This window comes from Nylanderia fulva, unplaced genomic scaffold (assembly GCF_048542155.1).
Source record: "Nylanderia fulva isolate GAGA-0341 unplaced genomic scaffold, ASM4854215v1 Scaffold25, whole genome shotgun sequence".
Classification (NCBI taxonomy): Eukaryota; Metazoa; Arthropoda; class Insecta; order Hymenoptera; family Formicidae; genus Nylanderia; species Nylanderia fulva.
In genome coordinates, this window is record NW_028190314.1 from 518,369 (window position 1) to 532,991 (window position 14,623).

The following is a 14,623-nucleotide window of genomic DNA, read 5'->3' on the forward strand; positions in this document are numbered from 1 at the left end:
AAAGGGGACGAGTCACGCTGCATAATCGTTATAACGTTATGCAAGGATGATCGTGCGTATCCTAGACGATACGTCCCGAGCCGCGTGTTGGAAGAGAATTTATCGACCTTCGATTGCGCAGAAAATCGCGACGGCGAGTCGGATTATATTAATATCTACTGTACTTTAATATATATATGATGCGATATGTAAATTAACTAACTCGCAGGAATCGAGCAAGTATCCTTTATAGATAGCGATTCGGAAAATAAATAATCGAGAATTCGCATGAGAATAGAGTGAGAAATGAAATAAATAAAAGAAATGTCTCAGCTTGCGTGTTTGAGTTATGTATATAAGTTATTATTCGAAGCTGCGAATTATAAGAGTTAGAAATCGAAAGATTTCGTGCGATTTTGATCTTCAAATTAACAAGTGAAAGCGATTTATGTCGGATTAATCGCACCGTATGTATACAGGACACGCTCTTACAGACAACTCAACTATCATCATCTCGAATAAATTACATTCGCTTCGCTAAGCGTCGACTGTGGCTCGCGCGATGCTATGATACATACATACTTTGTATATAATTTTGCATATCATTGATATATGATAACTCCAAACTCGCGCGCGTGTAAATCTGCCTTCGCGAGACGTATTAACATAAATTTTAATCACGGATAATCTCACAAAATTATAAAATAATAAATGCCTTCGTCCTATTTCTGGTTTCCTCGAACAAGGTATATCCGCGCCAGCGAAGCTATCATCGACGTGAGAAATTGACGCGCGATAGGATCGCGATAGGATTCTCGTCCTGCGAGTCTCGAAACCTTGTCGGAAGACCGGAGAAACTTGTCGAGGGAGGCAAAACTTAGCTTGGCGCCGTCCTATCGGAGGACTCAACGCGAGTCGAGTCGCAAAAGTGGATCGGCGAACCCCATCCACCGATAGCGCGTATTTTTCGTTGAAGGAGAGTTTCGAGCGGTCTTTCCGGTTTACAATGCGACCAAAATGGAGGAGGGAGTCCGACCACGGTTGGTATTCATTTCTTTCTTGTGCACTTTGATCTCTCTCCTTTTTCCTCAAGGTGTCCAGCAGACTCGATGAAAAAAATTCCCTCACTTTTTCAGATCTTCCAAGACCAGAAATTCATTTTTTCCCTAATTTTTTAGTATTATTTTTCCCAAATATATAATTTGCATATATCCATATGATGAATCAATTAAATGTTAAATCATGAAATCCTTGAGATATTTTTGTCAGCGTATCAAATTTTTTAGTTTTGCTCTATCAAACACATTGAAATCAAATAACACGACGATGAAAATAGGGAGTCGAGGAAAAGATTATATTGATTTAATAATAAAAAATTTCCAATTATTGAGACAAATGTAGAATAATGTGAAAAAATCCAGATATATATATAAATAGTACAATTTCCTCACTTTTCCCTGACAATTCCAGATTTATAAATTTCCCTGACCGCTAGACACCCTATGTTCTTGCGCGTCTGTCCTTTCTTCTCTATATGTATATCCCGGGTTTTCTCACCGTTTCTTTTTTTTTTATCCCCCTTCCCCACCCCCCGGAGTCTTCCGTGTCTACGTCTCGAGCCGTAAATGGCGAGCAGAAGGCCTTGGGCGCCCACGCCCCCGCTGTTTCTCATTTTTTCGTCTTTCTCTCGCGGATCATCGTACTCCCTTATCACCAACATCCGCTATCTCTCGCTGATCCCGATTGACCGTGGATTCGTCTTTTGGGGAAACGATTTTGAAGAAAGGGAGGTAATCAAAGGGAGTCTTTCTTTCTTTCCTCGCGGTCAAATAAATCCGAATGAAAAACTAGAAAGATTACTGTAGGCGGCGGAATCTCGGAGGAAGAGAGAATTATATTCGAATCTCCGTGTGGTCTCTCTACGATCATTCCTTATTTATAGATTGGAATAGTGTCGTGTCTATCTAATTAAAACGAGAGAGATAACGTTAATTCGTGTTGCATAACAGGAGATTCCGACGTAGCGTTAAATCAGCTGTTTTACACATCAGTTAAACTGCTAGTTACCTCGAGCAGAAAAATACGTGACGCGTATTGAAGGAAGAACGTAAGAATGTCGCGCCTCTCTTACATCCTTATAGGCTTATCCACGCTCTTTAACGCCAAAGGCGAGATTACCGTCGCCCGTCAGCTCCGGAGATAAGTGGAGAGAGGATCTCGCGGAAAATTATCCGAGACGAACGTCATTTAACAGGAGACCCACGTCGGGATGAAATTTACCAACGGGAGAACGCGAAAGAAGAGTCTCCTTCCGCGGATGACGGCCGATGGAGTTGGTGAAAATGGAGCGAGAAGGGAGAGAATGCGTTGCTCTCGTTCGGGCGAAATAACGAATAGCGGTTCTAAGCTCGCTGGATGTTGGAAGACGCGCTCGCGTCCCGTACGTCGCCCGAGGACATTAAATCCACCTCTTGCCGGAGTAACGGACGTCGGTAGAGAAGCCTCTCCGTCTCTCACCGCAGTGTCAAAAGTACTCTTTTAAATGCCCATATATCGCGAAACGCTCGCTTCCCAACAGAGAAGCTGTTCCCTCGTCGAACGGTTTCGACGCGGTTGGGTGTGACGCTTTGACGATCGATTTTTTATAGCGTTGAATAAATACCTCTTTAAGTACGGAATTGTCTCTCAGAATTTACCCTGAAAATCATGGTAATCGTGGGACAACATGAGTGTCCGCAAGAAGGAACAGAGATGGTATTTGCCCTCGTTGAAATTAGTAAAAGAGTTAAGCATTTGCTCTCCTTTTGAATGCGGACGTGCATGTGAGACAATATTTACCAAATTAATTGAACATATTTTATGTTATTGTGTATATTAATATTTTTTGTTGCGGTGCAAATATTAATCAGAGAAACTCTAATAAAACTCTTTCAATATTGTTCCATGATTGTCATGATTTTCAGGGTAAATTCTAAGAGAAAATTCTCTCCGTGTATAATGTTATTAAATTGTTCTAGATGTTGTTCAATCGGCATATAATTAGTTTACAATTTCTGTGATCCACAAAGCAACAGATAGCACGTGTATCCCTCGCACAAAAAAAATCATACCTGCTTTCATCAATAGACATTTCTTTTCCTCTCCGTGAAAGAGACGCCGCCCTTAAACAAACGAGAAATTACGAAAGCTCTTACGAGGTTGAAAAAGGAAGACTACCCATTCGGTTGCCTAATGCCCTATCATCACACCTGTCCGCATAAGGATGCCTCGTTGACCGTATAGAAAAAGGACGATGTTCCGCCCCCTAGGATTTGTCGAGAGGACGAATCTCCCTCGACACCAGCACAATAGGTAGATGGATGGACCCAATATAGGTGTACAAGATATTTCTATACCCAAGAGTCGCAGGTAGAAGAGGTATAAGGTAGGTCTTTTTTTTATTAGAGGAATACAAATACAGCCTGAGATTTATCCATGCGGCTACTACTTATGTTACATAGTATACGCTCCACGTTCATGAAGATTAGACTTAAATAACACCAAAAGGAAGCGTTTATTCGCGGCAAATTTAAAAGACTAGGAATACATTTTTCAAATGACTATAAATCTGAGATAGGTATAAGGACGAACGCGCGTAAGGTTCGAGACGCAATCGCGCGACGGACGCGCGAGTGGGAGAGAAGAAAAAGTGGCGGGGTTCGGGTTTGCGCCGCCGAGGCCGCCGATGGGGGGCTCCGTCGTCGCAGGTGAAACGCTCTCTCAGGAGAATGTACTCAGTCGTGGTCGCGCGATCGCACTAGACGATATTTACCTGCCTGCGCGCGGAGATTCCCGGGCAGGAGCGTATCGGCCGCACGCAGCCCCTGCGTCGTCGTCGTCGTTGTCCTCACCTACGTCCTCGTCGTCGCCGTCGTCCCCCACCGTGAGAAGGTAGGAGAAGAGAACAACGTGCGCGCGCGTTGCCCTATCGCGTGTTCCTCCGGACGTTCACCGTTCGTCACCGGATCACGCTGGATGGAATATATCCGGAGAGAGTTTCCTCGCGAACGTCACACCGGGTTTATTCTCGCGTTAGTGCAAGTATTCAGTTCTCTGAATAGATATTCAACAATCATTTATTCGGCTTTCCTCCAGCATTTCCTGTGAACGGTGAACTTTGATATACAGCAAGGAAGAGAAGGAGAGAGAGATTGCATAGGATGTAATTTCAATCGATTATCGGTGCTGCCTCCAGCTGATTTCTTTCAAGACTCGATCACTTTTACATTCGTTTAATGGTGATTTTAACGCTGACAGCACCGGAATCGAGGTCGGGCGATAGGGTTTACTCGTCGAGGAGAATTCGACGCGAGGTCGTCGGACTGTCAGCGAAGAGAGATATGCGCTCATTAACTCCGGATGGGGAAGAGAAGCCCTCTCGCAGGGGGCAGAGGCCCCGGTAGCAATTTTGCGAGCGTGAGTAAGTTGCGCGCGTTGCCGCCATAGGCGTTCCCCGTTCGCGTACAAGACTCGTTGACCTTCGCGCCTGCCGACGTTGCAGAGATACACGAAGAAAGCAAAGCGTCGCGGCGATCCGAGTCTCCATTGCACCGGTTTTTTTTTTTTTTTTTTTTTTTTTAATAATCTACGATGTCGAAAAAAATTGATACCGTCGTTGACCCCTAGGGAGTAAAAGAGGCACCGTTCCGCGCGATTTTGATTCTTTTTAACGATGCGCGAGTTTCCAACGGATGATTTATGTTCTAGTACTATACGACGCGAAGGCAAAAACGCGAGGAAGCTAATCCGTGAAATTGACCATCTAGTTTTATAGATGGAAAATGTAATGAGTATCTCTTATATGTACTCTCTCTCTCTTTCTCTCCTTTCTCCTGTACGAATGATATCGAAGCTTCGCGGCAAGTGTATCGACCTTTCGCAAGTTACTGTTGTAACGGATTCGCGATATTAATTCTTTTGATCAAGATTTTGATCTGGACAGCGAGAAATCAGAGTTTGTCGTGTGTATGGTATCCAATTCATGCACGTATATGAGAAGAAAAGACTTCTATCTATTTTAGTACCGAATAATCTGTACTAGTCTGTTAAGATGAGCTAATGTTAATTTTGACATGTTTACGCAAAACGAGCAAATTGTCGCGTAAAAAAATTAATTTTTTTTTACAAATAGTCATGTATCTGTCGAGAGATAATTTTTGGAGCTTGAATTTCGTCCACGCAAAAATTAAACTTCAGATAAAAACAATATAATATATTTGGAATAAACGATAAGATGGGATTGATATCGATTTCGATATGGTTTACTTGAAAATTGCAAAGTATTTTTTTTTTTTTTTCAAGAGCTGACTAATTCCTCCTATTTAATTGGTATAATAACTGATCAATGGATTATAATCAACGTTTGCGCTCTTAAATCGAGCAGTCGATGCCTCGCGTCGCGTGCGAGCTTTGATGATGAATGGATCAAGCATCAGTGTCGTGATTCAACAATCGCGATGATCTAAGCGACGTCTATAGAAAAGCAAAAGCATTCGATCGACGTTCGAAAAATTAAGCAATGCATTGCGGCTAAGGTGAAAAGACTCGAGAGTCATCGCGTCTCAATAGTAGTAGTTTGAAAGCTGCTTATGCACGAAGAAAGTTTTCAATGCGCTTTTATACTATCGCCGTGGCATCAGTAATTTTGCACAAGTTAATATCCTTGTCTTCTTGCATAAAAAATAGTGATGTATGTTTTTAGCTTAAAATTTTTTCATAAAAGATATTTATGCAAAATATATATATAAAATGTAAAAGTATATCAATTCATTGCTATCGTTATTGTTCATAAACAAATATGTCTATGAATGATTCATGACACATTTAAGGAGACGATTGCGAAGTCGATATGACAAAACTGTCTATTTTTAGGCCCTCTTTCCTCAATACTGTGTACATTAATATATTTGAATCATTTTGCCATATGCTTTAAATTTAAATAAAGTCAATTTTTCTTAAAAGTAAATTTTGATAAAAATACAATTTATTCAATCCGAACAGATTGAAAGTAATAATAATAATTAGTTTCCAAGGTATAAAAAGTTAAAAACATGATTTTCAGGAAGACAAAGGATACCACCCTTATACATATGTTAAACATTTTTTCCAAGGTGTTTAGACATATTTAAAAATCATTTTATATACTTTTTATATAGTTAAAATTTTCAGAAAATTATCATTTATTAAAAAGTAAAAAATAAAAAATATTTCAATATATATTAGCCATTTTTAAACGCACCCTTGAGGCAGATTTGCAAGATATTTGATATAAAAAAATTCGAAGCTAGCTGAATGATGTAAAAACTAGTTGAATGATAAAAAAAACTAGAAACTAGCTAGAAAACACCGCCCTACGCCACTGACATCCGCTTCTACACCTTCTCGCGCGCGAGATGCGCGTGTCCCGTGGAACGGGATACGCACCGCTACGCATCCGAGAGAACGACGGACGGACGTCACTCGACGGCGCCGTATCGATTTTCGAATTAATCGCTCGAGAAAATTTTTACGACGACAAAGGTGCTAAGGACACGTGAAATCGACACGTTCTTGAAGCGATTCACCGGCGAGTAAAAAAAATGGTTCGAGATCACGCGTTCTCATCTCTGTTAGAACACTCTTCTCGTGTATACGATCTTCTCTCGTTTTTTTTTTTTTTTTTTCACAGCTATCTCGATCGAGATCACCGGACGATTTGCACGCGCAAAGTTTACAGCATATATAGCGACGTGAAATCGCGTAGGTCGACGACACGTGGGAAATAGTCGTTTTCATCGCCCCTACGATAGGATTCCTACGTTAGATTCTCTTCAACAGGGGAATTTTTAGTGTAGCACGTCACTATTTTTCACCATTTTACGGCTGCTATCGAATACATAAAGTTCTCGTTTAAAGTCGAGTTCGAATGAGATTCTGCTCTTTTGATTGTGTGCACAAGATGTTCTAGGTTTTCTCCGTATGTCTTTTCATTTATGTATAAGTATTCGGATCTCAACTTATATTAAATTGCTTCTGAAGAAGTTTCCAGATGTATACTAATGATTTACGAGCTGTTCAGCAATTCACGAACTTTTGCGAGTTAAGTGTTCCGAATTAATGTTTAGAGAACTCTGTAAAATAAAATCTCTTGGTTAAAGTTTTCTCGATTAAATTTTTTATTTTATGAAAATCTCTGAATTTAAATATGATCGCGCATCTTCAAGAAACATTTTTAATCTTCAGATATCTTTGACGTGTTCTAAATTTTCTATGATTTTCTGACGCACGGATTATATGTATATGTAGTAATTAAAAATTTATTAATTACATACTGCAAATATTAATATATTTTTTTAAATTGATACATATTGACCCGAAGAAGCTGTATGTGAAAGTAAATAAAAGGGACCCGGGACATCTTGCATAATTGAAGGATCCCCGAAGTGCGAATGTTTAACGTAGCAGTTTGCGTAGGCAGGGTAGCGGACGTGTGGTTTCGCAGCTTCGGCTTTTCGGCCCGCAAAACGACGAAAAATCGCACGCGGCGTCGACGACGGCGGCGGTAGTACCGCCTCCTCGAAAACCGGTCCTGGGACCGCCGCCGCCGCTGCTCGTTCTCGATTTCACCTGGTGAACACGCGATCGCCATCTTGGATCCGGCGAGGATGACGTCACTGGTACGGGGCACGGTCGCTTTATTCACTGCCGCTTACGCGTCTCGCATAGATGCGGATGTACGCGCGTTCTTCACCGGGGAAATCGTCTTGGGAAATCAACTAAATAATCAAGCATCTAACTCGCGATTATAGATTACGAAGGAATCGCACAGCTTGTGTGCGTTTATATTATTTTTCGGAAAACTCAGAAATGCACCCTCCCTTTTTTGGCAATTTTACAATAGTTATTAAAATATTTGTCTCTCTCTCTATATATATATATACATATATTATAATGCAAAATGCATAAATCTTTGTTTTTACATATTTCTGTGTATAGGTATATATTTCGATATATTTCTAAATATATCATATATTCATTAATAATCTCGGTCTCTCATTATGATATTATGAATTTTCATTTTATTAATATTTTATTAATTTATTTATACAAAATTATTAATACAAAAACAAATGATTCATTTTCGCAAAATTTATATGTAAATATATTTATATATTTTTTGCACGATCTGTGCTGATAAATCAAAGTTAAAAAACTGTGTTAGTGATTTTTGTTCTTGGCATCTAATTTTTCTGATTAGTTTTTCATCTATATCTATAGAAGAAAATAGAAATGGAAAAAAAATTAATTACACTAAAGAGATCGATCGAATTATTAAAAAATTGCTGCGTTTAAGTTTTTGAATTTTAAAATAATATTGAGAATTGAAACTTTTCCTTTGAATGTTTTAGAAATAGTTACGCAATTTATATTGGAGTCTATTTGATAACTGTCGAAGGATCATAAAATTTTTAAGTATATATTTAAGCATGTCTGCGTACTTTGGACTAAGCTAAGTCTTCATAGATTTTGATTTATAGCATATTATACTTTTTTATAGTAGAGAATCTTAATGAGCCGCATAACACTTGTATGCGAATTTGGGTGTAAAATGCAAGAATGTCAGGCATTTTAAATCTCTGATACATATAAATTTATGTTATGAATATGTATTGCAAAGTTAAATACTAATTCGTTTTAACTTTCTCATTTTGAGGCAATATATGTGCAATTATGTATGGATTTGTAAGATGTATTTATTTAACATTTGTATCAATTTGAATTTTTAATATTTTTTCTTTTAATATAACACTAATTATATATATAAATAATAAACAATTTATAAAAATGAATAATACGGAATATTTTATGCGGTTGACATCATTACAAATCCATCACCTTGAATTTAAAATAAAAGAATTTAGCACTCACCAGTACGTGCGCAATAGCAGAGTTGTAATACATTCACCTGTAACATACAAAAATATTCACATTAAAGCACTATGTAAAAAATAATCACTATGCGCAAATGAAAATTCTTTACTCATATTTTTCAAAGAAATTAAGAAAAAGTAACATAATTTATAAAAAATTTTTTTATAAAAAAATAAAACTTATAAAATATATTATAATAAAAATCTAATAAGTCGTATATATAAGTAATTTAAATAATTTTATGAATCTTAAATAATGATGAAATGTTTTACTATTTATATAAACTAAATTATATATCTAACTATAAAAATAATGATTACAAATATTTTATTAAATACTATACTTTCAAAATAAAATTAAAAATGTTATACACATTATATTACACAAGTAAATATATATGTATATAGTAATACAAAATTTCACAGAATTAACAAATATATGTATAATACCTAACCTAACCTAACCTAACAAATTAAATAAGAATTATAAATCACTAACGTCACGGTTGCTCCGCTGTTGTTCGACGCCTCTTCCTCCTCTCTTGCTCGTCCTTTTCTACGTCTTCTCATAGCACTGAATACTCACTCGCGAAAACACGGTTAATTACGATCGCCTTCACTAGAATACGATTACGCGGCACTTTGGATAGCACTTCAATAATATTAATACGCGCGCTCTATTATACCACGAAAAGGATGCTCGTTCACTCGATATTCGAGAGACAGAGAGAGAATCACGCGCCTAACTTCACTTCGCTTCGCGCGTCAATCTCTGTCGCTCCTGATTCGCCGTGCGATATTACGCAAATCGAATAACGGCTAATTAAGACGCGGTAACGGCGGGAATTAATTAATCACACGAATGGATAATTGCTAATCGCAACGAGTAATCGTCTTCACGATATTTGTCGCAATACAAATTTCGAGAGTTTAAGAGCGAAGCGTCTTCTATATGCTGCTACTATCCCGAATCGCGCGACACGACTGCCAACTGTGCGCAAACAAATCACGTATGTCGCAAGAGTCGAATAATGCACGGATCGAGATATCGATTAAAGTATCGAAAAAAATCATCGACCTCTATTTAAACTATTATTGATAGTTCTAGTCTATCGGTTTTTTAAATTATATAATTATATTAATTATATTAATTATATAATTAATTAATTATATAAAAATTCGAAGGGCATAGAATACATCTTCGATATAGATTTCGTAGCGTTTTGAGTATTTCGGATAAGTAAGAAATTTTAATTGTCATAGAATACTCGCGTGTCATAGAATGTACACGCACGTGTCTTAATGTCATTCACGTGGCGACTTATTCAAGAGTAAGAAGTATATATAGTGTGTCGTTGCATTATCCTTCTTAATGTGATCGGGGTCAAAGGTAAAGTGTCCATCATTTATATTATTTGACAGCATTTGGTGCAAAAGTGAGATGCGTAATAGGAGAAGAATTGACGCGGGTAGAGAAAAGACACGTAAAAAATGTTATTATTATTCGGTCAATGTTAAACAAGAAGATATATATATATATATATATATATATATATATATATATTACGTCGCGCATCGATAAAACTCTTCCATCTTCCAGACTGCCTTCGGTAAAATAAAATTCCTTTTAATTCTCTAATAAAGTTGTTCTTATATCATTATTCTCTAATCGAAAAACTATTACAATTAGTGAGCGCCAGTCCTCGAGATTAATTAATTCTCGAGATTATCGCGTCATTATTAACTCGATTCGTGTAGTATCGCGCGACATACAATCGCAGATATTATTCTGAATTTATGTATTTCTAAATTTTTTGTTTATTAATACAGAATCGCGTATGTGTAATAAATCAATTCCGAGCCGAATGTAATGCGATGCATTGAATTGATAAATATAATCGTTTTTATCACACGGATGTTTTAATGTACTTGACAATCGCATAGTAAAATGTCACCTCTATATATCAGTAAACTGTTGAAACGTGCCCATGATTTATTTGATTAAAATCTATGGCGCGAGTAATCACAGCAAAGCAACGATATATTGCATTCCGCGAATATTTATCTTTAATTTATGATTCTCGAATGTGTCGAGCACAACGTAATTTTAGCGAGTTTAATTTTCCAGCAATATTCTCCAATATGTCTGTAATACGTATAATAAAGTGCGCGATTAACATTGAAAGTACCCTCTCTTCTCGTTCAAAGTATAGCGCGCAATCGTTGTATTCTAGTGATTAACTCGATCGTAATTAATCATGTTTTCGCGAATGAATGTTCAGTGTCGCGAAAGAGCAGCAAAGAACGAGAAAGAAAAAAAAGAAAACCATCGAAAATCAACGGACGCCGGAGCAATCGTGAAATGAGTAAGCAATTTAAAGCTTTCATTTAATTTATTTGTTATTTGCATAAAATTAATGTTTATCGATTAAATATTTATCCGCGCAGTAATGATGTATTTTACATGTATATAAAATGCGTAAAAAATGTTCATCTAAATTTTGTTTTAAGATATCAAATTATTTTCAAATATTTTTAAATATTAGTTTAAAATATTTAATATAATATTTATAATTAATTTTAAATATACACACACATATATATGCGTATATATAAAATATATAAAATATATAAAATAAGTCTCTATGTTTTTTCTTCTCGTAATCTTGTTGTTTTGCATAAATATATGTATTTATTTCTACAGACCTATTTATTGTTAGTGTTAGCAAATTTTAAATTTTACATCAAGAATATGTACTGCAAACTTTAACGATTAATGATTTCCGTAACATATAATGTAAATGCTTATGAGTTAAGTATTTGCGATGCAATTTTTAAGCACTAAGGCGGTAACTATTATAATTTGCACATAGTAACAACTTTCTATGTATACGTATATCATGAAAAATTCTAATAGTACATTATGCAACATGAATTAAACAAATTGCATGGAAAATAGTTACTGCGCAAAAGTTGCGATAATAAATATTTTTCTTTTTAGCGATTTTATTATATGAATCTTATCGTCACGATGATATTTCGTAAATTCACCATTTTAAATTAATTGTTTCGTTTGATTATCGTGATAAATATATAAATAGTAAATATCGTTATATATTGTAAAATAAAATAAAATTTTATCTAAATAATACAATTTACATATATATAATCCAAACTAAAATTGCAAGGTTCTATGTCAGACTTGTATTAATCACGTTAAAATGTCGTTGCTTATCATCCTTTCCCTTGTTATATAATATAATTATTTATAAATACAAATGTGTTTGGAAAATTAACTTTTGTGACAAAAGTAATATATATATTTTTTTTAATTTAAACGCATCTTGTTTATTTTTTTTCCAATTATTTTTCAATTAAATCTCATTAATTTTTTTTACATAAAAATTATGACAGAGTAGATATATATATATATATATATATATATATATATATATTCTTTATTATACATATATTTTTGTTTTTTTATCACATCTTTTTAAAAAATATAAGTCACATTTATATATAAAAATTAGATTTATTAACATTTTGTTAAACAAATTGTAGCAAAACTGGTTTGAAAAACAGGAATAACACGAAAAATTTTTCAGTTTTATTATCTACTTTCATCCCAAATATGCAAGTCAATGAAAAAATAATTATTACAAAATCCGCTCAAAAAGCCAGTTGCGCTTTTAGTTTGAAATCTTTTGGCTTGTATAACTGGCTATCGTAAAAATGCATTATTTTTTGTTTCTGTAACAAGTCCGTGACGTAGATCTGCACCATTCACTTCGAGTTAAATACACACACTTTCGCAATAGCAAAAGTCTGATCGTTATAATCCGCGACTGTAGCGAGACAGTCTGCAGCTGTCCCTGGCACTTTGATATTTCGGTTTTTTCTCCTACCTGATCTCGTTTGTATATCCGTTTCCTTGACGCATGCAAAGCGCGAAACATGATTTATGCCGATCTATACGATTGTTATATTTTTATGTGTACATATATACATATGTAACTATTTTAAATATAGCATATATGTATAATAGTATTCTAATAAATAATAATATATAATAATATATATATGTATGTAGTATTATATATTTGTATATATAAAATATTATATATAAAACATATATAATATAATGTTATAAATATATAATAATAAAATACAAATAATCGCGTATTACACATCGTGGAATGTGTCTTTATAAAATGAAAGTCTTCTTTTTTATACGGCAAGTGCAAGAAGCCACAGCTGCGTCGTACAACGAGAGAGATTCTGAAAAAGGGAAACTGTAATTTACTCACTCAGAATAATCCGTGACGGTTCCGTTTTTCTTTCCCTGCTTTTCGTGTTACCTTAATTCGATTGACCTACTCTGCCCTTCGTTTTTCGCATAGACAATGAATTTACTCGACAATGATATTTTATCGTTTTTGTATCTAAGTATCTGCTATTTGCATAATACTTATTCATTCGATTGCATTTGATTCGTGCGTTCAATTTTAACTTTTTTTAACTAAATTTTTATTCTTTGAAATTTTTAAATCTTTTTCTCTGTCCTACACCGAAAACCGAATAAGATTAATGTAGATCCGCTTTAGTAATAACAAATAATGATTTATTCACAGAAATATTTCATCATTCATAACGCGATATACACGCTAAATCCTTCCTGATGAAAAACTGCTATATTTAAAAAATTTTTGGTATTTCAAATGAGAGATTAAACAGCAAACATTTATCATCCATTTGCTGCTTCAAATCCGATATACGGGCGTGTATACTATATGTTAATCCCCTTTCGCGGACAAAAAGTCTCGAGCTTCCCACCACCGGAATAATAATTTTTCATTTCAAGTTAATCATCCTTCTTCATATTTCGAGCAAACAGCTCGGGGAAAAAAAAACGAGTTTGAAAGCCAGTACCACAAAGTGACTAATCAAGGAGGTATAGCTACACTTTGCGTATAATGAACGAAGGGTAGAGGAAGAGCCGCGCGATAATCCTCGTTTTTCCTTTCGAGCCTTTAATCCCATAAGTTACATATGTATCTTTTGCTTTTCGTGCGCGTTCAGCGATGCACGTCGAGGAGAGCGAAATCCGAGCGCGCGCGCTCTCGCGTGCGCGCGTGTTGCTCGCAAGGATACACGCACGTGCGCGCGCACGCGTATCCGTGCGCGGCGGCCGAGTGAAAGTCGAGATTTTGCGCGCGCGCGCGCGGCTTTGCGCAACGAGATCGCTACGTTGTCTCCTTCGGATACTGGTTCGACTTTAAAGGCTCGATCGCAGGAAGGCATCGAGACATTTGGCGTGACTGGGTGTTCACGTCATACTTGCCTTCCAAGAACGCGAGCGAATGAAGAAGTCATTAGAGTTAGAGGAGGAAGAGACCTCTTAGAACTTGACTTTGACGAAATAAGTTAATATGGATATCGCCTGTCTTATACTTTAAATTTATATTTAATATGGATATTTTTCTACGAGAGAATTTCCTGTAAATTTGTATTATTTTCAATTATAAAAAGAGAAGCTGAAATATTAAAATAATCCTCAGAACATCTTTTCTATCAGATTCTATATAATCATGAATTTTGTTTGCTTAATATAGTAAATGCATATACAATACATTATTAATACATGATGAATATATAATATATTACGTTTAAAAAAATATATAATATAGTGTACT

At 35.7% G+C, this 14,623-nt stretch overlaps 2 protein-coding genes across 3 annotated transcripts in view; one reads left to right on the forward strand and one right to left on the reverse strand.

Annotated features, from left to right (window-relative positions):
* Positions 1–14,623, reverse strand: part of LOC114937711 (uncharacterized) — a 123,312-nt gene that overhangs the window by 64,308 nt on the left and 44,381 nt on the right. Inside the window, exon 3 of the mRNA XM_085483485.1 lies at positions 8,926–8,962. Within this exon, the coding sequence (XP_085339611.1) occupies positions 8,926–8,962 (37 nt within the window). The remainder of the gene's footprint in view (positions 1–8,925; positions 8,963–14,623) is intronic.
* The window catches only part of pot (zona pellucida domain protein papillote), a 28,269-nt gene continuing 17,415 nt past the window's right edge, over positions 3,770–14,623 (forward strand). Inside the window, exons 1-2 of one of the 2 annotated variants that reach the window (XM_085483482.1) lie at positions 3,770–3,909; positions 11,210–11,293. The gene's annotated coding sequence lies outside the window, so the exon portion shown is untranslated. The remainder of the gene's footprint in view (positions 3,910–11,209; positions 11,294–14,623) is intronic. The other variant, XM_029311296.2, reaches the window with a different exon arrangement.